At 42.5% G+C, this 23106-nt stretch overlaps 1 protein-coding gene across 1 annotated transcript; it reads left to right on the forward strand.

Annotated features, from left to right (window-relative positions):
- The first annotated feature begins 279 nt into the window (after positions 1-279).
- dnajc10 (DnaJ (Hsp40) homolog, subfamily C, member 10) lies at positions 280-23012 on the forward strand. The gene is made up of 25 exons (XM_061723270.1): positions 280-415; positions 1650-1893; positions 2004-2166; positions 2294-2344; positions 3222-3304; positions 3417-3548; positions 4003-4096; positions 4802-4879; positions 4975-5018; positions 8027-8092; positions 8919-8984; positions 10169-10258; positions 10343-10453; positions 10532-10646; positions 12863-12990; positions 14459-14575; positions 14656-14757; positions 15560-15620; positions 17648-17742; positions 17858-17991; positions 18634-18687; positions 19195-19342; positions 21070-21192; positions 22460-22567; positions 22654-23012. The coding sequence occupies exons 2-25, from the start codon at positions 1687-1689 to the stop codon at positions 22663-22665; spliced, it is 2382 nt and encodes a 793-aa protein (XP_061579254.1). The 5' UTR covers positions 280-415; positions 1650-1686; the 3' UTR covers positions 22666-23012.
- Positions 23013-23106: the final 94 nt, after the last annotated feature.

Consider the following 23106-nt stretch of genomic DNA (forward strand, 5'->3'; position numbering starts at 1 on the left):
CATGAAGTTACCATCAACATTTAAACACAAATACTGAAAGGATTTCAAAATGAAAGCATATTGCAAGCTGAATACGCAGTGAGGCGTACATAGCACATTCTACTTTAGCTTCCTTGACCATAATACATAAATCACATGCATGTTTGATGGTAAAGTCGGGTTTTATCGGGACATTCCTAAACATAGAGCTTTGTTTTTCACGCCGTTGACGGGCTTGAAGCATTTATTGTGAAAGTCTTTGGGCGGAAGCGGCGTGTGTTGTTTCCAGCTTGATGCCGGCGGGAGCCGGACGCCGATGCGGATCTGCAGACTTTACAAGTTCAGACACCTCAAAGGCACCAAGGCTGGCGATTTAATCACACTGAAACTCATGCAAGCGTTAGCTGGACATTTGATGTAACTCCACTTACAGACTGTAAGTACTTGCATGTCTCTGCGGAGCCAAGCAGATCATTGTCTTATGTTGCAGCGTTACCAGCTGCTGCTGCAGTTAGCATCGCTTAGCTCTGCTGGTGGGGGTTTAAAACGCTGCAGAAAGACACCAAACCGACAACATTTATCTGTTTATTCATTTATTTACCAGGTAGATATACCTCTTGTCATACATATGTAACTGCAGTAGGTTGTACACTTATAGCTTCTTACCAAAGTTATGTAATTACATTCACCTGCTCGTTTTGAACATGTAATAAAGTGTTCACTGCAGATGCTGAGAGACTGGTTCAGGTGTCGATAAAAACAACTGTATTTCCTACATAGTTCCAGCTGATTGGATGAGAACAGTAAACTGGGGACATTTATTCGTGCCTTTCTGGATGAATTCAGACTATCCATCAAACCATTTTGTGTAAACAAACCTTAAACCTTGAGATTCACCAATTCATTGGCTGTTGATCAAAAATGTAATATTTTTTCTCATGCAATTTATAATTCATTTGACTTATATCTATTTTTCTATGTTAGTTTTTTTTAAATATATTTAACATTGATAGTTTTTTAAAGGTTTTAATCTGTTTCTGCACCTCATCTGTGATGTTTTGCTGAATGTCAATAAAGGAATCTTGAATCTTGTTTAACCAAATGTTGCATGATTATATTATTGGTCAGAATGTACTTCCTTTATTACCTTTTGAATATATCCATATATGTCATATTTACAGACCTAAAAAAAAATGTAGCCAATAATTTGCTGTAATAAAGTGAATTAGTAGAGAAAAACACAGACACTGAAGTGTAATTAGATTTAGTTTTGACTCAACTCCACAGGAAGCAGCGAGACCACAGCGTTGTGTGGGAAAGTGCTGCTGTCACTGGTGGCCGATAACCCGCACTGACAAAGCAGTGGGTTTTAACGGTGGTGGCGATGGTCGGACCCAGTTTGGAGTTCATCCAGCTTTGAACCTAAATATACAGATGGGACTTTTACACACAATTAACAAAGAAGCTAAACACATCATTTATGAGTTTGTTTGTTTTGCTGTTGTAGAAATAAATGCTGAAGGTAGTACAGCTGGGGAACAGTAATGGCTAAATGACGGGTGGACCATTTATCAACACTTTTTCTTTACCGTGCAGTCCACCAGCAGCAAACCAAGCAGAGTTGACCTGCAGAATGAAACAATAAGCTTTGGACCTGTTTTTTTTTGCAGTTGCAGGTTAAATTGGTTGCAGCAGGAGGGTCTGGTGATGAGGTTGTTGGCAGCCTTTAGGGTCCAGAGGCCAGCTGACCTCATACCTCCAACGTTGCTCCTCTTAACCCTGCTGGTGGCGGTTTGCCATGCGGAGGGCACGGACTACTATGACCTCCTGGGGGTCAGCCGGGAGGCAACGACCAGAGAGATACGACAGGGGTTTAAGAAGCTTGCGCTCACCATGCACCCTGACAAAAACCCTGTGAGTAACTGTGAGACGGCTCAATCCAGAAATGTTGACAGGACGAATGTGCATTTGCTGCCTCTGCCACAGAAACGTGGTTAAACTGACTCAGATGAATGATGTTTCAGGGCGACCCCTCGGCTCATGACAGGTTCTTGAAGGTGAACAGGGCTTACGAAGTTCTGAAAGATGCAGATCTGAGAAAGAAGTACGACAAGTATGGAGAAAAGGGATTAGACGAGCAGCAGGGAGGACGCTATGAGAGCTGGAACTACTACAGATATGACTTTGGTAAAAATCCATGCCCACTGCAGGGATAAATTGTTTCTTTTTTTTTTTTAAATGGCACCAGTTTGTCTGTGCAGTAAAAAAAAGTTCATGTTCAAAGTATTTAATGTTTCTGTCTGTCCGTTTACAGGTATCTACGATGATGATCTGGAGATCATCACATTAGACAGCGGGGACTTTGGTAAGATCATTATTTTGCAGAATACTTTGCTTGGTTCTTGCTGTCGAAAGAGCTTGTTGAATGAAATGAAGGAATAGAATTATGTTAAATTGAATCAAATAACTACATAAAGATGAACCAAACACCACTTGCTGTTGATCTGTGCTGGTTGCATAGATGAAATAGTTAACAGAAAAGTAACAAATTGCAACAAAAATGTAAAAACTGATACCCGTATAAAAGGGTTTCCAGCATGAGCAGCCTTCTGCAGAGAGCTGTAAATCATAAAAATCTTTAAACTTTGTGGGGCAACATACAGGTCTGTCTCAGAAAATTAGAACATTGTGGTTTTCTGTAATACAATTACAAAAACAAAAATGTCATACATTCTGGATTCATTACAAATCAACTGAAATATTGCAAGCCTTTTATTATTTTAATATTGCTGATCATGGTTTACAGTTTAAGAAAACTCAAATATCCTATCTCAAAAAATTAGAATATTCTGGGAATCTTAATCTTGAACTGTAAGCCATAATCAGCAATATTAAAATAATAAAAGGCTTGCTATATTTCAGTTGATTTGTAATGAATCCAGAATGTATGACATTTTTGTTTTTTTAATTGCATTACAGAAAATAAAGAACTTTATCACAATATTCTAATTTTCTGAGACAGTCCTGTACTGTATATCCCTGAACACGAAGCAGAGCAGACATTCAGCTGGCTGTGCAGCTATCTGTGGGTAATGTGGTAGAACCGCATCACCCAGGTTTTCCTGGTTGTTAAAAGCCATCAGAGAAACCCATACTGTATATGACTGTGTGACACCGGAGGGGTGACAGGTGCACGGTAATAAAGGAGCTGACGTGGCGGCGTGTCTGCTGGCGTTTTTCAGAAGCAGCTGTAAACTCTGGAGAAATCTGGTTCGTCAACTTCTACTTCCCACGATGCTCGCATTGTCACCAGCTGGCTCCAGCGGTAACTCCACTAAGACACGTCCTAAGCACACTCCAACAACCGTCAACGCGGCAGAAGTCCTGCCAAAGAAATGTGGTTCATCAAATAATCCAGCACCTTCTGTGTGTCACAGTGGAGGGAGTTTGCCAAAGAGATGGATGGAGTGATCAGGATCGGAGCGGTGAATTGTGGAGACAACAACCACCTCTGCAGGAGGAGAGGCATCAACAGCTACCCCAGCCTTTACATTTACAGAGCCGGGCAGGTCCGTTTTCCCCCCGCTGACGGTTTAAGCAATGACTGGATTGATTTTGGGGGGTGTTTCAACTCATTTGTTACATTTATAATCGTATTACGCCACTAAACGATAAACGGGAAGAGGAAAGCAGAAGAAACCGAGCAAGCGGGGTAGCAATGTTGAGCAATAATTGGTTTTTCCAGAGAAAACAGTTAAATGTTAACAAACATAGACACCTGCAAAGAAATGGATAATACGTTAAACAGACTGCTAAAGTAAATGGATACAGTTTGAATCTAATGTACAGCACAATAACCATCACTGGCCTTTTTATTTTTACTTTCTTCTTTGCCAAAGTGACGACTTTACGTTACAGATTTTCTGGGAAGTTTCCTGAAAGTGATTCCTCTGATGGCTTAAGTGACATTTTCAGTGTCATCCTCTTGTGACTAGTTATCAGTAACCGTGTGTGTTTCTGCAGAAACCAGAGAAGTTTAATGGAGAACGCAACAAAGACAACCTGGTCCACTTCTCCATGCAGTTCATCACCACGACCGTCACTCAGCTCTGGCAAGGTGAGATTAGAGTTAACTGTCCACTTCCTGTCTGCTTCCACATGTTCTTTGCTATTTGAAGACTTTTCTTTATGTTCAGCTTCCTCCTGTCCTTTTATATCCCCCTCAACATGCCATTCATACAAGGATTGCCATTTGAACGATCAACAGTTGCAATAAGACAAACATTTTATTTCTCCAGAAATGTGTGTTTAACTTGCATTCATGTATAACTGAGTGCACGGAGGTCACGGGGCGTGCATCATTCTGTGGGTGTGGTGTGATGGAAATATTAGCCTTGGCCATGTGGTTAACTAAACCCACTGTTGAGAGTACTACCGGTAGCCTTGGTCCGGGTACGAACCGTGCAAACTGATACCTTGTTCCTGAAAGATTAGCTCTGGTGTTACGATGACCTGTTATCAGAATCGTGAGGACTAGTTATGATTTCTGGTGTTTAAAATCATTTTGCATCCTTTGTTCTGTCTTTTCCTGCATGGAGAGGCATAACAGATGTTGTGACCCGCTTGCAACTGCTTAATTAAACCTACTGAAATCTGGTCATCTGTCAAGTTTTATTCTTGGTCATTTAGATTCTAGATGCATTCAGTTTCAGTCCGGATGGTCACCTAGTAGTTTAAACATATTATACAGAGATGTTAATAAGTTTTTCCACAACACGTGATTGTTATTTTTATTTACCGGTATTTCTCATTGTTTTTGTAGGTAACGTGTTCAGCGAGATAGAAAGTGCCTTCTCATCAGGTCTCGGCTGGCTGATCACCTTCTGCTCCGACACTGGAGGTAACACACACGCATGCTGAATGTGCAACATCCAGGGTCTGTGCACCCGCGGTGAGACCCGCCCACAAACACACACATCTGCCTGTCTCCCTCAGATTGTCTGGAGCCACAAACGAGACAGAAGCTGGCAGGAATGTTGGTGAGGACACAATAAAACACAATTAATACACTAAGGGCCAAATCCACAAAAGGATTGTGCGGCTTTTGTGGCCACTTAACCGGTGCAAATGAGACAAAAAGAGAGTGTCTAATTCACAAAGCACCCGCAAAGGGCGAATTGCACCACAAACTGCGCTGCCAAGCAAATAGTGGCATTTTGCGCCTGTGCCATTTGCATGCATGCAAATTAGGTCATATTCATACATTCTGTGCAAAATTGCCCCCTTTCTATGCAAATAAGCCTCATTGCAAAAAGCGCCTAATTCAGAAAGGCCAGCGCTATTTGCCACACGAAAAAATAGTGGAGCAAATACCGTCTTTCAGAAGCGTGTATTAAACTGCGCGCAAACTCCTCACTCCCCATCTCTCTGTTTCTCTCTCTCAATGTCATTCAAGCCTGTGTGATACTGAATGATATTAAGGGTGAAATCTACAGTCAGACATGACTGTAGACAGTCAGATCAAGTGGGGTTGTGGACTTATCTCGGATTTAAAAATAAAAATAACAGGACGGAGTTCAGGATTCATCCATACAGTAAGGGGCTGCTTTATTACAAACAATTCCACCATATAAACATATAAATCTAGAATGTGTGTGTTTAACAGCTGACCTGTAGGTGTGTGTAGCAAAACAAAGAACATGAATTACCATTAGATCCTGATCTGATCCCGATCCGGTGTTAATGAAGTTACTGGTGCTGTGCCTTGTGCGTAAATGCGCACAGCCTCTTAACATTTGACATTTCATTAGCTCATATCATACATGCGAAATACTAGAAGTACAAATACGTGAAAGTTGAGGCTTGTGCTCTCTGCAGTTTTCATTATGGACCAATCTGTGTGCTGAAATATGGAGAACACTGGAAACAGGTCCGCTCACTCAGACAAGTGCAAATTGCACTCAGCTGCTAAACTTTATGGGCGTGTTTGCGCCGGTATATCATTAGAGCAAAATCTTTTGTGAATAGGACCTTAAAGCAGGGCAAATTGCGGGCGCAAATGCGGCGCAATTCACAGCGCTATTTGCGGGCGCAATCTATTCTTTGTGGATTTGGCCCTAAGAATAATAAATACTTGCACATGTGGTGTGTTTGAGGTGAGTAAAGATCTGTTGTCCTGTGGAAGTGTAATTCAGTGACCTTTTAGCACTAAATAAATCATTTGAATGAAATGATCAATAACTTGTCACAGCTTGCAAATCAACAGTCTCCATTCTTTAAAAGAGGAATTAACTGTTTTTTAACTGTAGTTAACACAAATATTTGTTTCTAAATATAACCGGAAATTGAAAGTTTTGGTTGCCTTAGCCATTAAGGGCCCGATTTACTAAGATCCTAAATAAAGAGTACTAAATTGCGTGTGCACTGAAAAAGTTTGCGCGTGCAGTTGTTGCGTGGTTTGCGGGTGATCAACTAAGATTGCGTGCGCAATTGATAACAGGTGCAAACAGCAGTATTTAAATGAGGTGTTGCGTGTCTTACGTTTGCGCCATGGAGAGTCTGGATGGAAAGCACAGTCACAATTCACAAGCGCAAAATGAAATTGAACGAGTTGGAGTTAGAGATATTAGTGGAAGAGGCAAATAAACACATTCATGAACTACAGCAAAGAAATGTAAACAAAGAAACGCAATATCGGAGAAAACCTGCGATAGAATAAATGCAGTTGGTAACACAAAAAACAGAAAAACGTCTGGTTTTTCATATTTCAATTTTAGGCACAGATCAAAAATACGAAATAGAAAAACGGGCCACAGGACCGAATTTGATTTTAATATTGAATTGGTCGGGTTTGCGTGACCCTGCGGTGCTCGGCATGATCTGAGGAGAAAAAGACATCAGCTATATCAGACGCAGAGCTGGAGAGCGCTTTGATTCATCTATTTATGAGTTAAGTTTTTATTCAGATGTCCACAGTATATTGCAAATATTATATATTATATAGCAAACACTGACAGTAAATGTGTGACAGACGGGACCATCATCCGAAAGAGAAGAGAAGTGTTCAGAACAGCGCAGCACAGAGCGCACACTACAGACTGATTTATGGTTCCGCGTCACACCAACGCAGAACCGACGGCGTAGGCTACGCGGCGACGCACACCGCACCGCGACCCTACGCGTCGGCTACGCCGTCGATTTAACGCAGAACCATAATTCAGGCGAAGCTGCAGTCTCTGCGCTGATCCTGACACAGCGGGACGGAGCAGATTTGGTCATGATGTTTAACCTGTGTGTTGTGATTAATAAGCACGGGTTTTAATTAAATGTAATTTACGAAGGATGATTTCACGTTCAATAAGATAAATAATCAATAAAATACAAAGTTTTGGCACAAAGGCTTGGCCTGCTTGTGGGCGAGTGGAGGGGGGCACATTAAAAGAAGGTGGCAAAGATATAAGGCGAAGAACTAAAGAAAAAGTGGCCTTTAATAAAACTTGTGCAACCATTTTTAAAATAGCATGCAGCAGAATAAAGACTCTCTCTCTGCGTATTCTTTGATTTTGGATGTCGCCTCCTTGCCACAATAACGGCAGCAGCAGATTAGCACCTTCCTTTCGAACGTATTAAATACAGACGCAAACACAATACACGCAATTACTTTCAGGCTTGGTAAATCTCATTGCGCGTGGTAAATGGAGCAATTTGCATCTTCCCCTCCCAGTATTTAGCGCGTTCTGGCAGGTACGCCCCATATTGATTATTCATCAGGGCAAAAGTACTAAATGAATTGCGTGTGCAATTTTGCGCATTTCAGAGACGCAGTCGTCTTTGCACGCTGTTAGTAGATCAGCTGGCACTTTGGTTTGCGGGTGCTGTCACGTTTGCACACGTTTTAACACACGCAAACCTTTAGTAAATCGGGCCCTAAGTGTTTGGGATTCTACTTAAGCTTTTGGAGTTACTGTCATTCGTATAACCGAACATCTACAAACAGCCACCTCATGTGGTTGATGAGGTTTGTGAACGTGTGCTTGTGTGTGTGCAGGACGGCCTGGTGAAGGTGGGCTGGGTGGACTGCACCACGCAGCAGCAGGTCTGCGAGAGCTTTCAGGTAACTACTTCAGCAAAATACCTGTTTCTCATGGAAAACTCTCACCGTCTGTTTGGGGTCTTTTACTGCTGAAGAGACTCGACTCTCTGTTCAAGATGATCAGCGAATCACCCGCTTAGGCCGCGTTCAGACTGCCAGCCAATATCCGATTTTTAATCCATCCAGATTGAAACTGGATGACTCTTTTGAAGTCTGAACAGTCCCAAACCGCATGAGATCCGATTTTTGCAAACCAGATCGAAACCACCTCCGGGAGGTAGTTTCATATCGCATTTGGGCAGATGCGTCTCAGTCTGAACAGCTCCAAACACTCAGATCGGTTTTGACTGTCCGTGACGTCACTCTACGCGACGCCAGACCAGACCCATGCGCCAAACCACCCGCCCATTTCCAGTTGTGGAGCTACGTTACAGGTATGGAGCAGTCGGAAGATGCCGAAAACAGCAGTCCTTGGACAGAGGAGTTTTTGTCGTCGCAATTACTTGACGTCACACAACACACGCGCTGGGTGACGCCTCCGCTCCGACGTCGTTGCTACGGCAACCCGTCAGATCAGTCAATAATGTGGCCCAGTCTGAACAGAGCCAGATCCGATTTGGACACTTGCTAAAAACAGTGAGGACAGTCAGCCCTGAAAATCGGATAGGAGAAGGAATCAGATATGAATCAGATTTGCCTGCAGTCTGAACGCGGCCTATGAGGCGGATGCAGATATTTAGTTTCTTTCCATCAGGTGTAGTTTTAGCCATCGATGTCTGTGTTAGTTGAGTGAGTGTTTGTAGTTTTGTGGTGCGTTAATGTCCCTGACACACGTGTGTCTCCTCAGGTGACCAGTGGAGCCACGGCTCTGTTCCCCCCGGGCAGTGCTCTGACCAGGGAGGAGAGTGTACTGGTGAGTACTAGTGTAGTACTACCATACTACCTTAGGGTTTATTAGTACTCATCCATCCATCCATCCATCCATCCATCCATCCATCCATCCATCCATCCATCCATCCATCCATCCATCCATCCATCCATCCATCCATCCATCCATCCGTTAGTACTATATAGGGTTGCAAAGGGGTGGAAAATTTCCGGTAAATTTCCGGAAACTTTCCGGAAACTTTCCATGGGAAGTTAAGCTGGGGAATTTTGGAAATATTCCAAATTGGAAACTTTCCATGGGAATTATTGGGAATTTATGGGAATTTATTGGAATTAACTGGAAATTGGGGGTAATTTAAACAAACTGTATCATATCCAAACATAAATGTAAATATTTATTTTGTCATAAGCAGATATCCATGCAAGATAATACAAAAACAGATTTATTTGAGTAGAACTTTAGTTTTTATTCTTGTTATTATATTTATATATTTATATTATATATTTATTTATATATATATATTTATATTATTTATTATATTTATTCGTGTTAATACATTTTTATTTAATATTTGCAAGTTAAACATTAATACCATTATAGATCAAATATATTTACCCCATAATATTATCAAAACTTACTTGACTTTATATAGTCCGTGGGCTCAAATGTGTGGCTTCAATAGTCTTGTGCTTTGAGCTCAAATGTGTGGCCTCCAGGCTTCAACAAATCACCTGTGCATGTGATGGAGGAATGCACAGTGCATGTAGGGGGCGTGGCCTCAATAGCCCTGCAGTAAGCTGTGTGCATGTGATGGAGGAGTGTACTTGCATTAAATCTGGTTGTTTTAGCCAAGACTACGCTACAATATATTTCCCCCAACTATATTTAAGTTCCTTGTTAAGGGCCAACCTTCAATTCTGTAAATGTCTTATTTATTCCTGTTAATTCCCATATATTCCCGTTAATTCCCATGGAAAGTTTCCAACTTTGAAAATTCCCGGAATTTTGCAACCCTAGTACTATAGTACTAACTCAGTATTCATTAGTACTACAGTACTAACTCAGTATTCATTAGTACTACAGTACTAACAGTATTCATTAGTACTACAGTACTAACTCAGTATTCATTAGTACTAACTCAGTATTCATTAGTACTACAATACTGACTCAGTATTCATTAGTACTAATTCAGTATTCCTGTGCTGCAGTGGCTGAAGACTCTGGACAGCAGAGAGATTTACAACCAGGCCATGAAACACCTGCCAGACCTGGAGCTGCTGACGGCCGACAGCTTTAAGGTACTTGTACTACACAACTACACACACTAACTAGTTTAACCAGAGTTATCTTTAAACGGTCTGTTCTCCGGTGGTCGTCTACAGGACAAACTGGCTCGCCATCGCTGGCTGGTCAGCTTCACGTTTGGGGACAAAAGTCCTGCCCCCAACGAGTACAAGAAACTCCAGGCTTTCCTGCGGAACGAGCACATACAGGTACGTGGTGTCCAGCTGCAGCACGTGTCTGTCCGCCGCACCGCCGGCACGCCGGACTGACGGACTGTTTCTGTCCAGGTGGGCAGAGTGGACTGCTCGGCAGACTCCCAGCTGTGCCAGTCTCTCTACATCCATAAAGCTTGTGTGGCCGTCTTCAAAGGACTGGGAATCCACGACTTTGAAATCCATCACGGTCGGTGCTCCTTCAGAACCGTCTGTGTCCCACTCTCACGGGGGTTCTAGTAGGGTTTTCTTCTTGATGACAGAACTACAGGAGCTACTTATAGTCACCAGATAAACATGAGGGCTCTCAGTTGTGCAATTTACCACGAAGTGTCTGGAGGTTTTGACAAATGCTGGTTTCATGTAGAGGGGGCGTCTTCGTATTTAAACGGAGCATGAGGCAAGAATAAGAAATGAGACTCATTAGCGCCAAAACGACTGTCAGGGTTCCTGCAGCCAACAGCGAAGCCGGCACGGGAGCCGTTCAAATCAAGCTCTAAATACGACTTACAATGTTATCTTATCTGGTCAGTAGGAAATGAGCCATGTCAGCATCTGTTTTCAGTCCCAATTCAAGTTGAAGCTGCCTCCATGACTCAAACGTGTTTACTCGTGCGCCGCCGAGAATGCGCATGCAGCGTCATGTGACGTCACATCCGCAGGACAGCGCGGGAAATTCCGGTCACAATTGCAGCACATTTTGCAGCACAGCCTGTTCAAGGCAACGGAGAGATACACTAGAGGGATCATTCTTTTTGGTTTGGAACGCTTCACCTGACATTATTACTAGAAAACTTAAAACGTATAGGAATTTTTTTCATAAATCCTGCCTCAATCCTGCCTCATGCTCCTTTAAACGGAGAGTATCTTGGATATACAGTAATCCCCCGTTTTATGCGGGGGTTACGTTCCAAAAAGAACCTGTGATAAGTGAAATCCGTGAAGTAGTAACCTTTTATTTTTTTTACAATAATTATACAAGGCTTCAAATAGCGGAGATCAACCCCCCCCCACCCGATTAATTGGATTTGAATGGGAGAAAATTAAAAATGATTATGAAAAAAAAAATACAATAAGTAGGACAAATTGTGACTGGCGCGTATTTCACTGCTCTTCTGATGCTGCTGCATCCTGACTCGCTCTGCAGCGTCTTTTTCTCCTAAAGCGCGGTGCAGGTTTGTTTTTTCGAGAGAAGAAAATAGTTATGGGTCGTTGTTGTCGTTCTTTTTTCTTTCTTATAAACCAACATGCCACCATCGATTATATTTGAGACTGTAATGAACGATTCATCAAACGGTCCCGTTCTTGAGCTGCTGCTTAAGCTCATTGGCCGTTCTCAGCACTGTTGCTAAGCGACCAACGTTATTGACGCAAGAAGTGAAAAGGCAGGGAGACTATGTAGCCAATCAGAATGAAGAACACCGTCCACAATGTAAATCCGTGAAGCAGCGAGACCGTGAAAGGAGAACCGCGTTATAGCCAGGGATTACTGTATCAGATGTATTGTTTGAATAGATAGATAGATAGATAGATAGATAGATAGATAGATAGATAGATAGATAGATTTATTTATAGTACCCTTGGGTAAATTTGGTTCACAGTGAGTGCCTTCTCGTACATACAGGATAATATAAAGTGACAACAGTGCTTTGGCTAAAAGAACAAAGAACAAGAAGGACGGCCCCAAGATAAGAATCAAGATAAGTTAAAAACATCAGTAGATAAAAACACTAAAATATTCAAACCAAGCAAAAGGATAAAAAAATGTGCCTTTTCATAAAAACAAGATAAAGGAAACAATACAAAACATAAATACAAGGTTATGTTGCAGTTTCTCTCACTTGTTAATAGCACTGATGGCTGCTGGTACAAAACTGTTTTTATAACCTTTCGTTTTGCAAGCAGGTACCCTGAACCTCTGAACTGATGGAGCAGCTGAAACTCACATTTAAGAGGGTGGGAGTTGTCTATTAAAATCGAGCCAGCTATCCTCTGTAACTGTTTAGAAAACAGGGATTCTGGCTGAAGCTGAGACTCTCCAATCAGCTTGCTCGACCATTTCACGATTTGGTTTAAACAATTTTAGTTTTTAAGGGACACATTTCCAAACCATGAAGCAAGACAGAAATATAAAACTGATTCTATAAAAGCATGATAAAACAAGATCAGCATGGTCCTGGCAATGTTAAAAGTAGACAGTTTTCTCAGACAAAACAGGCGTCCCTTTTTGTACACAGCTTGACAGTTTGCCTCAAAGTTCAGTTTGTTGTCGATGACAGTTCCCAGATTCAAACCCAAATTCTGTGTCACGTTGATTGTCCGGTGAGTTCTCTGGTTTGGATTGAGTTTGCTTCCCTGCTTCTCATCCTCTCTGTCCATCCGTGTCACCCGTGGGCGTCTGAGCAGGTAAAGACATGCTGTACAACATCGTGGGCTTCGCAAAGGACAGCGTCCGCGCCCATGTGACCACTCTGAGGCCGGACAACTTTCCCTCGGACCGAAAGGAGCCCTGGCTGGTTGACTTCTTTGCCCCGGTTTGTAAACAGAACATACACACACACACACACACACACACACACACACACACACACACACACACACACACACACACACACACACACACACACACACACACACACACACTTTTACAAGGTTCACCTGCTCTTACCTGTTAGATGATCTTCTTAGTCAGTATGATCATGTTCCTGATCAAACAGGTAAAAGTTTATATATATTTACACCACGTCAGGTGTTATAAACTAATGACGGGACCTGTCCTTGTTTGAGTTCAGGGCTGGGGACGGTGCTCCACCTGCAACACAAACACTGGCAGCTGCAGGAAAAACAACTGCTCTGTTCCCGCCACAGAAAACCCAGAAATGTCGTCCTCGTTCCAAAATATCTACTAGCTTTTGTCCCAAAACGCCCCCAAACTCTCAGGTATTACTTTCAACCCTTTTGGATACTCAGTCTATGACTACGTTTCCATGCAGTCAAAATTCGGGTTATTGCTAATATTCCGGTTACTGAAACATTCAGAATATTCTGTTTACATGCGTGATCAAACAGGGTTATCCCCGTATACATGGTAATTAATCATTCGGGATATCCTGATCAAACCAGCGACGCACAGAGAACGTGATGACGCAATTAACGTAATTTCCGCTTCCTCTTCCTGTATCCAAATTCAAAACAAATGCTGCTTCGCGCAACTTTTCGCTCACCTTCTTGTAAATCTCGCTATCCCGGTACTTTCTACCGTCTACAAATGCCAAAATGTTCATATCCTTCATTACATTTATGAAGTGATTAGTCTCCTCCTCACTCCAAAAGTGTGGCCTGGTCTTGTGTTTCTCCGTGTTTAAGAACTTCCTGGACTCAAAAGACCAGGATTCCTTGCGAACAGAGCATTCGCAGAAAACAAATTCCTGTTCCGTTTGATCGGGATATTCCGTTTGGTGTTTACATGACTGAATATTCGGGTTTTAAAAGGAGTAACCCAGGGGTCATATTCGGGTTTTTAAAAACCCGAATATTCGGGTTATTCAAAGGGGTTACTGGTGTTTACATGGCCGTGCAAATTCGGGTTATTGCCAATATTCAGGTTTTAAAAGGGTTATTGACTGCATGTAAACGCAGTCTATGATTGTCCTGCCTTTGCTCCATCCACATCCCCACCTGCTGACGGATGATAGTCTGCCTCTGCAACGCGTAGCAAGTGTGAATTATAGCTCTGGGTAATTCAGCCGTTTGCTCTGAAGAGCTAATCATGCAAGGTTTCAAAAAGACTAATGCATTCGCCTGAAACGTTATTAAAAAAGTGACAGCGATGGATGATGGGAGAGGTGGCTTAACAGCGCCGTCAGCCGGTTACCAAATGCTGACGTTACCATGGAGACGGGCTGCAGTTCACTCTGGGTTCAGTCGGTGATATAAAGGGCCTCATCCGTGTGTGAACGGTAAGAATCAAGGTCCTAACGAAGTGTTTGCTCTGGTGTGCAGTGGTGTCCTCCGTGTCGAGCTCTGCTGCCAGAGCTGAGGAAAGCTTCCATCCAGCTGGCAGGACAGATGAAGTTTGGTACCCTGGACTGCACCGTCCACCACGGCCTCTGCTCCAGGGTAACGTCCTGCCCTCCGTCAGCCGGCAGCTGCTGCAGACTGTGTGATGCGCTGCTTCACTCTCCGTTTGTGTGTTTCAGTATAACATTCAGGCGTATCCCACCACGGTCATCTTCAACGGTTCCTCTCTACACGAATATGAAGGACATCACTCAGCTGACGGCATCCTGGAGTTTATACAGGTAGCGTTTCAAAACAGCCGGGAAATATATTTTTATGACTTCTTTTATCTTTTCTGGGCCTCTCACAATCAGTACTGGAGTTGAGGGGGGATGAGGGGGGATGGTATCCCCCCTGAAATAAAAACGGTCCAAATCATCCCCCCTGTAAAACTGCCATCCCCCATTTCCATCCCTTATGTAATTTCATTAATGAATGTGGTTTTACTGCTATTTCAACATTTAGAGTCATCACCAGAAAAATAACTTATTTGACAATTTTCACCTGTTTCAAGTAATTTTTCACTTGAAATAAGTAGGAAAATCTGCCAGTGGGACAAGATTTATCTTCTCATTACAAGCAATAAAATCTTGTTCCACATGCAGATTCTTCTACTTATTTTAAGTGAAAATCTACTTGAAACTGTTGAAAATTGTTGTTTTTTCCAGTGATGAGTCTTGTTTTAAGTGTAAAGATTTTTTTTTACTAAAATGAGACATTTTAACTAGAAATAAGACAAATATTCTTGTTAAGATTTTGAGTTTTTGCAGTGATCCATTTTACTTATCCTGTGAAGGACAGAATCATATTGATAAGTTCAGAAAAGTGTTTTTTATGTTATTTCTGCAGGTGTTTTGGTCAATGCTATTATTTGTAATATATTACATTATTTGTAATCAGCAGAAATTATCTGTCCCCATATGATAAAATCCACCATCCCCCCTGATTTTATTTTACAACTCGAGTACTGCTCACAATCATTTTAGACTCCAGAAAGTAGCTAGTGTTTAAAAGGAGCTTCTATGTGTCTCTGTGTTTGTGCAGGATCTGGTCAGTCCATCCGTGGAGATCCTTGATCCCTCCAGCTTCGCAGAAAGAGTGAAAGGTAAAACCTGTCCCGACTATTACAAATAGACCAAAAGATTTCTTCACAGTTGCAATGAAAGTTAACAATTTACAAGGTGTTGTACTAAAACTGCACATTTTTCCTCAAAAAGTCACCCCTCATACTCCAACACGGTTTTATAATCAGGACGAGTCTGTGTGAAAGGAAGGTGTTTAGAATAAAAATGTCTCTTTAAAGCTGCTATTTTTATTCATGTTGTCCAAAGCGCTCACAGTCCTGCAGCTGAACAGATACAGAATTAGGAACAGGTTTGAAAATATCCAGTTTAGTACAAAAGAGGCTGAAAGCTGGCTAGAAATACTTTAATAGTGTTTTAAAGGTTAGCCTTAATAGTCGCGAGAGCCTGACCGATTTATCGGAGGGCTGAAATTATCACCAGTATTAACTATTTGATGATTTATTGGTATTAGTGTTATAATGGCCTATACAGGACTGTCTCAGAAAATTAGAATATTGTGATAAAGCTCTTTATTTTCTGTAATGCAATTTAAAAAAAAAAAAAAAAAAAAAAAAAAAAAAAAAAAAAAAAAAAAAAAAAAAAAAAAATGTCATACATTCTGGATTCATTACAAATCAACTGGAATATTGCAAGCCTTTTATTATTTTTTTTGCTGATTATGGTTTACAGCTTAAGATTAAGATTCCCAGAATATTCAAATTTTTTGAGATAGGATATTTGAGTTTTCTTAAAGGTATTGTGACATCATTTTTAACATGCTTTTAACACTATTAAAAGTCTTGGCCAACATCCCTTAAATGTGTCTAAAAGAGTGTAACACGAAAAACTTCACTCTAGTACTCCATTCTGTCCTTTTTATGACAGTGTTTTTTTGCGCCGTGAAAAACGGGTCCTTTTCCCCCTTTCCTGTCAATCATTGCGCCGCTCCTCCTCCAAAACCTCCTCCAACCAACCGCTACACACTTCTGCCAGCGTCTCCACACACACGCGCGCACACCGACCACAAACACCCACACACAGCCCAGACAGGGCGACTACAGCCCGGAGATGAAGTCCAACCGGGACCAGAGGACCGGGACCGCAGCTCCCCGCGAGCAATACGCTCACAGCGGCGGCGGAGAGTTAAGCCGGGAGCGACAGGCGAAGCATGCACGGAAAAGCAGCAGGGCGAAGCAGACAGTCCACAGCAAACAATCACAAAAATAAAGGCATGTAAATAAAGTGTCCCCTTATCTTAAGTCCAGTCAGTGGCCGCGGGTCTTCTTAACAGTTTTCCTCCGGTGATTAGAACAAAAGAGGCTCTGGCCGTGTTAAGCCTGATTTATGGTTCCGCGTTAAATCGACGCAGAGCCCTACGCCGTAGGGTTCAGCGTAGTGTGCGCGTCGCCGCGTAACCCTACGCCGTAGGTTCTGCGTCGGTGTAACGCGGAACCATAAATCAGCCTTTATGGTGCGCTGGAGAGGAGAGGAGGCAGGGAGCTGGGTGGAGGGGGCGGTGATTTAGCGGATCGTTACGTAACGATCCGCCACCAAACCAGGTGCGCCGTTTTTGCACAGTTATGCGGAAAATCCCAGAAAGCACACAATACACTGAATGTTAAAAGTTCGTTGTTTTTTGGGTGTAATTGATGTCAAGACACCCAACAAAACACAAAAAATCAAGAAAAATTTGTTTTTCATGTCACAATCCCTTTAAGCTGTTAGCCATGATCAGCAATATTAAAATAATAAAAGGCTTGCAATATTTCAGTTGATTTGTAGGGAAATCCAGAATGTATGACATTTTTGCATTACAGAAAATAAAGGACTTTATCACAATATTCAAATTTTCTGAGACAGTCCTGTAAGTGGAAAACATCCTGTTATTGCGTTGTTTGTCCACCAGAGGGCACTCTTCAACTACCTGCTGAAAAACAGTTAGAAACTCCACATGCAGAAAGAATTAAACGGCTCCGATTTCTCCCTCCTGCTGTGCTGCAGAGGTTGTTAGCGGGGTGTGTGTGTGAAGGCAGTGAGCGTGTAAACAGGCTGCGTGCGTCTGTTGCAGGTCGAGCTGAGGGGCAGGTCTGGGCCGTAGATTTCTACGCCCCCTGGTGTGGTCCGTGTCAGGCTCTCAAGCCGGAGTGGAGGCGAATGGCTCGGGTATTACACCCATTACACTCATCAAATACACGCGTACTGTCCCGGGAGTGTGAAATCTGCGTCATTATTCTGCGATAGCTGTCAAACCCGAGTCCCTCTCCCTCCTCGTTCTCAGCTGCTGACGGGGCAGGTCCTGGTGGGTACGGTGGACTGTCAGCGCTTCCAGCCGTTCTGCCAGAGTCAGGGTGTGAGGGCGTACCCTGAAATCCGCATGTACCCCAGCAGTCCTCGGCAGCCAGACCGGTTCACGTAAGTACCACACCTGGAAATCTCTGTTCTCTGTGTGTAGAAACAATGAGACCTTTGGTGTAAAAGAAGATGACAGCTGGTGTTCTGCCAATTTCTGCTGCTGTGCCAAAAAATGCTACCTACACCTTTGTAGAGCTACAATTTTACTGTGTTTTACTCCCTAGCCCACTTCCTTTTCCCCCAAGTGGTCCTTGTCGCTTGCCAGGCCATTATTGTAAATAAGATCTTGTCCTTAATGACCTGTCTGGTCAAATAAAGGCCAATGACTGAATGAATATCAAATAAAGCGATAGAATTGTTTTTTTTTCTCTTTATCGTATAATGTTCACAAAGTGTAATGCAATTCATGTCATAGGTAGTGTATTTTGAAGGATCAATTACTCAACATCCCATATTATCAATTTTACATCGTGCAAGAAATGATGCAAACTTTGAAAATCGACTGTGCGCATGTGCAGAACCACAAAGTAGCATTTCTCAGCAGGGAGCAAGGATTGGCAGAACACCGGGTCTGTAGCTTGATCACAACCTGACGTAAACCAGTTACCTGCGTGTTGTGGGTACGACCCGGTGGGTCACATGACCTCTGATGTCATCACAAATGTTCAGAGCTCAGTGTTGACGGGATCCTTGTGTCTGCAGGTCGTACAACGGTTGGAACAGAGACGCTCATTCACTGAGAGCCTGGGCCCTCAGGTCAGACTCTCTCTTTCTGGTTCCTCTCGTCCTTCTGCCATTTCATCCTTTCTTTCTTTCTTTCTTTCTTTCTTTCTTTCTTTCTTTCTTTCTTTCTTTCTTTCTTTCTTTCTTTCTTTCTTTCTTTCTTTCTGGTTCCTCTCGTCTTTCTGCCATTTCATCCTTTTCTTTCTTTCTTTCTTTCTTTCTTTCTTTCTTTGGTCTTCCCTGTCTTCCTTCCTTCTCTCTTCCTTTGCTTCATTCTTCTTTCTTGTCTTCCTTCCTCACTTGTTTTCGTTTTCGTTCCTTCTTTTTTCCCCTTCTTCCCTTCTTTCCTTGCTTTTTATTTCATGTCAGCTATATTTCCATGTCCTTTGTCATTCTGTCAGTAGTTCCTTCTTCTCTTGGTCCTCATATCCTTCTTTCCTTCACTACTTTCTTGTTCATCTTCTTCCTTTTCCTCTAGCCTCCCTTCCTCTCCCCTGAAGCAGACAGTTACTGAGTGCGTTAACTGTTTTGTGTGTGCAGTTCTTTACCCAGAGCGTCCGTGGATCTGACTCCAGAGACCTTCAGATCTCAGTTTCTGGCGGGTCACGACCACTGGGTTGTGGACTTTTACGCCCCCTGGTGTGGACCGTGTCAACACTTTGCTCCAGAGTTTGAAGTCTTGGCTCGGGTGAGATGGTTTCCTTCCTCCTTTTTTTTTAAGGTAGATTTAATTCTGAGGCAACTTCTCAGCCTGTGAAGAACCCTTCAACATTTTAGCCAGCTCATGCCGACATTTCAACATTTTTTCTGCACTGGACACGTGGAACTACAGATGTTTTGGGACCTACACGTCCCGTTTTATGTGGACCGTTTGGATAACCTATAGATGACTTGTACCGGCAAGTGCTTTGTGAGTTGCCAGCGTTCCCAGTTTTTGTCCAATGATGGTCTAAATTATCCACAGCGTATAGACATAGACCTGATCACCTGCCTATAAAAAATCCCACCACTCGAAGCCTCAGTAGAAATGGCAGAAGTCGTAGTATCAACATCAATTTAATGCTGGAAAGCATGGCTGATCGCTGCCAAGGAGTCTCGTGGCTTCAGCGAGTGTCCATCGTCCTCACATTTTTTTCATAAATCCTGCCTCATGCTCCTTTAAAACAAGAGTCATTACCAGAAAAATAACTTATTTGACAATTTTCACCTGTTTCAAGTAAATATTCACTTGAAATAAGTAGAAAAATCTGCCAGTGGAACAAGATTTTTTTGCTTGTAATGAGAAGATAAATCTTGTTCCACTGACAGATTTTTTTCTACTTATTTCAAGTGAAAATCTACTTGAAACAGGTGAAAATTGTTGTTTTTTTCCAGTGATGAGTCTTGTTTTAAGTGTAATGAGATTTTTTGACTAAAAATGAGACATTTTAACTAGAAATAAGACAAATAGTCTTGTTAAGATTTTGAGTTTTTGCAGTGTGGACATCTGCTCACCATAAGCCCCCTTTACACCGTTAAACACCCGAATCGAGCGCGTCGCCTGTCCTTTTCACATTGACTGACACGGGGTAGCGCGTTGAGCTTGGCCCGCCAATCATTCACCTCCGAAGGTACGCTTGATCAGGTCTGATGTTAACAGAGTGGTGCGGGGGGGCAGGTCCTGGGACACCAACCCACCAGGGGAGTTTTTTTCTTTACGAAGTAAAAAAAGAAAAAGGACGGACGTGCATGCAGCTGCTCCTGCACCACAGCCCAGCTCTCCACACCCCCATCCACCTGCGGCCGGGGACTCCCAGCGCCGTAAAACACACATCCTCATGCAGGGAAAACAACAAGGTCTAATCTAACAGCGCTAATGAAGTCTTGAGTACTTACGGGTTCTTCTGGTGAGACATATTTGCATGTACCAAGAGATTCTGCTCCCATCGTTACGTAACGACGGGAGCGATTTACATCGATTGGCCTCCGATGTGTGAAACCACGCCCACAACTAACTCCACCGGCCGGAGCTTCTGCCATTTTTTCGTAGCGGTGTATCGCGTCATTCAGGCAGCCAATCAGCACAGAGCCTCATTATCATAGCCCCGCCCACTCAGAATCCTGCATAGATAATGAGGTTAGAGAATTGGAAGATAAAGATATGGCTCAGAGGCTAGATTTCTAATTTATTTAGCAAAAACAATCAAAAGCTTGTTTTTAAGACATTCAAGGCCTGTTTACAATAGGTATTAGATGCCATAATAGGTCCCCTTTAAAATTATGTGGTTGCAAAGTTTTCATACGTCAGCATACACCAGCTAAACCGTCGAGATGTGACAGGGCCTTAAGGCGAAGCATAAACTTAAACATGTTTTCCTGACCTGGTCTCCGTGTCGTGAAGCTCCTAAAGGGAAGTGTTCTCTGCTTGATTGACAGATGCTGAAAGGGAAAGTCCGCGCGGGGAAGGTGGACTGTCAGGCTCATTACCAGACCTGTCAGTCAGCGGGCATCACCGCTTACCCAACCGTCAAGTTTTACCCACACCTGGGAAAGAAGAGGGTGAGCACACACACACACACACACACACACACACACACACACACACACACACACACACACACACACACACACACACACACACACACACACACACACACACACACACACACACACACACACACACACACACACACACACACACACACACACACAGATAAAGTTCATTTTGTCTATGGCTTTACAATTTAACTTGCTGATTCTTTCTTGTCGGACAAGAATATTTAGGTTTTTAAATACCTGACAGGTTTCAGCGATGACTTCATCAGAGTCACCAATTTAACTTTTTGAATTGAATGACTCTGATGAAGGCGGAAGACTCAGCAAGTTAAATTAATATTAGTTGCCATAGAAGCACCAACAACTCTGATTTAAAGTGCTCACATGGTCACATGACCACTTGGTCATAATAGGTCCAGTTAGCTGGAAAAAGACCTAAACTTGCTGATTGTTTTCGTTTGGCAAGGAAAACGAGCTGGGACAAGCTGTTAAAAACACACGAGTTGTATTCTAGATAGGGCTGGGCGATATATCGAGATTTTAATATATATCGATATATTTTCAAACGCGATATGGTATGAGAAAATATCGTTTATATCGATTTAATTTAAAAAAATTTTTTTTTTATGATTTTGATATAGCTTATTTTGTGACAAATTGACTTGAATGTTTTATTTGAGATTTGCACACATGTTTTGTTATTTGCACAACTGTCAACCTCAGTGGAAAAGTCTGCCTGTTACTGTCTACATTGTATTAATTGCACAGTGTATTTTAATTTAATTGTTATGCAGGAAAGGGATATTTGTTTTATTTTATTCAAGAAGCATTTTTATTCTATATATGCAGGCAGTTTATTTTTATTTCATTTGTTTTATACATTTTGATATTGTGCAGACCTCTGTTAATAAAGGAACCTGTGTTGCATTTGACACGAGGCTTTGTATTAAAACTGACTGTTTTTTTAAGGGTTTGCCTCAGAAAAAAATGAAGCTAACAGAGATGCTATGCTATAATGCTTTGGGGGAAACCCCAATTATGGCACAGAAAAAATATCGATATATATCGAGTATCGCCATTCAGCTAGAAAATATCGAGATATGACTTTTGGTCCATATCGCCCAGCCCTAATTCTAGAGCTGATTTCTATCTTTTGAGGCCTGAATATTTCCCAACCCTTTGAGGGAAACACGAGCCTCCGGCTGCAGGAGGAAGGGAAAGAGGCAGGGAGTATCTGATGTGATCATTTTATTTCTGCGTGTTGTGACAGTACGAACACGGCGGCGAGCACATCAACAGCCGGGACGCCAACGCCATCGCCGACATCATCAGCCAGCGTTTACAGCAGCTGTCGCCACGGTTACAGGGCACAAAAAAGGTAACTGTCCCCTCACCTGAAAGCCACACAAGAGCGACCCTGCCGAGCCCGGGTTGGACATCTCTTTTGTTTTCTTTGTTCTGCAGGACGAGCTCTGACAGAGCCGCTGTGAGGAAAGAGCTGCTCTCTGATTGGTCAGAGAGAATGCGTGAGGTTTTGATTGGTCCAGAGAGACCGGTCAGTCACTCCTGGAGAAGACCACAGCCGGAGCGCGGAGACAGACCCCGGCCGTTACCTGCTGTGTTCTTGAATGTACTGAACCCTTGCTCTTATTTGCTTTGATTTTTGTCTCTATTGTTTGTATTTACTCTATGAAGTAAAACTGTGAGACATTGTACATGTTACTGATACACACATGCACACGCACACGCACACAAATGATGAAACAGTGCTGTATTTTATTGTGTAAAAACGGTTTCAGAATAAAAGTGTTTCTCTTAAAGAAGTTTCCATGTCGGCTTTCCGATCTCTGTTTTGCAGCTTTTATTTAACGAGCAGAACATTTACTTTGTTGAAACTTTCTCACGAGTCCAAGTGTT

The sequence above is a fragment of the Cololabis saira genome, chromosome 6 (genome assembly GCF_033807715.1).
Source record: "Cololabis saira isolate AMF1-May2022 chromosome 6, fColSai1.1, whole genome shotgun sequence".
NCBI classification, from domain to species: domain Eukaryota; kingdom Metazoa; phylum Chordata; class Actinopteri; order Beloniformes; family Belonidae; genus Cololabis; species Cololabis saira.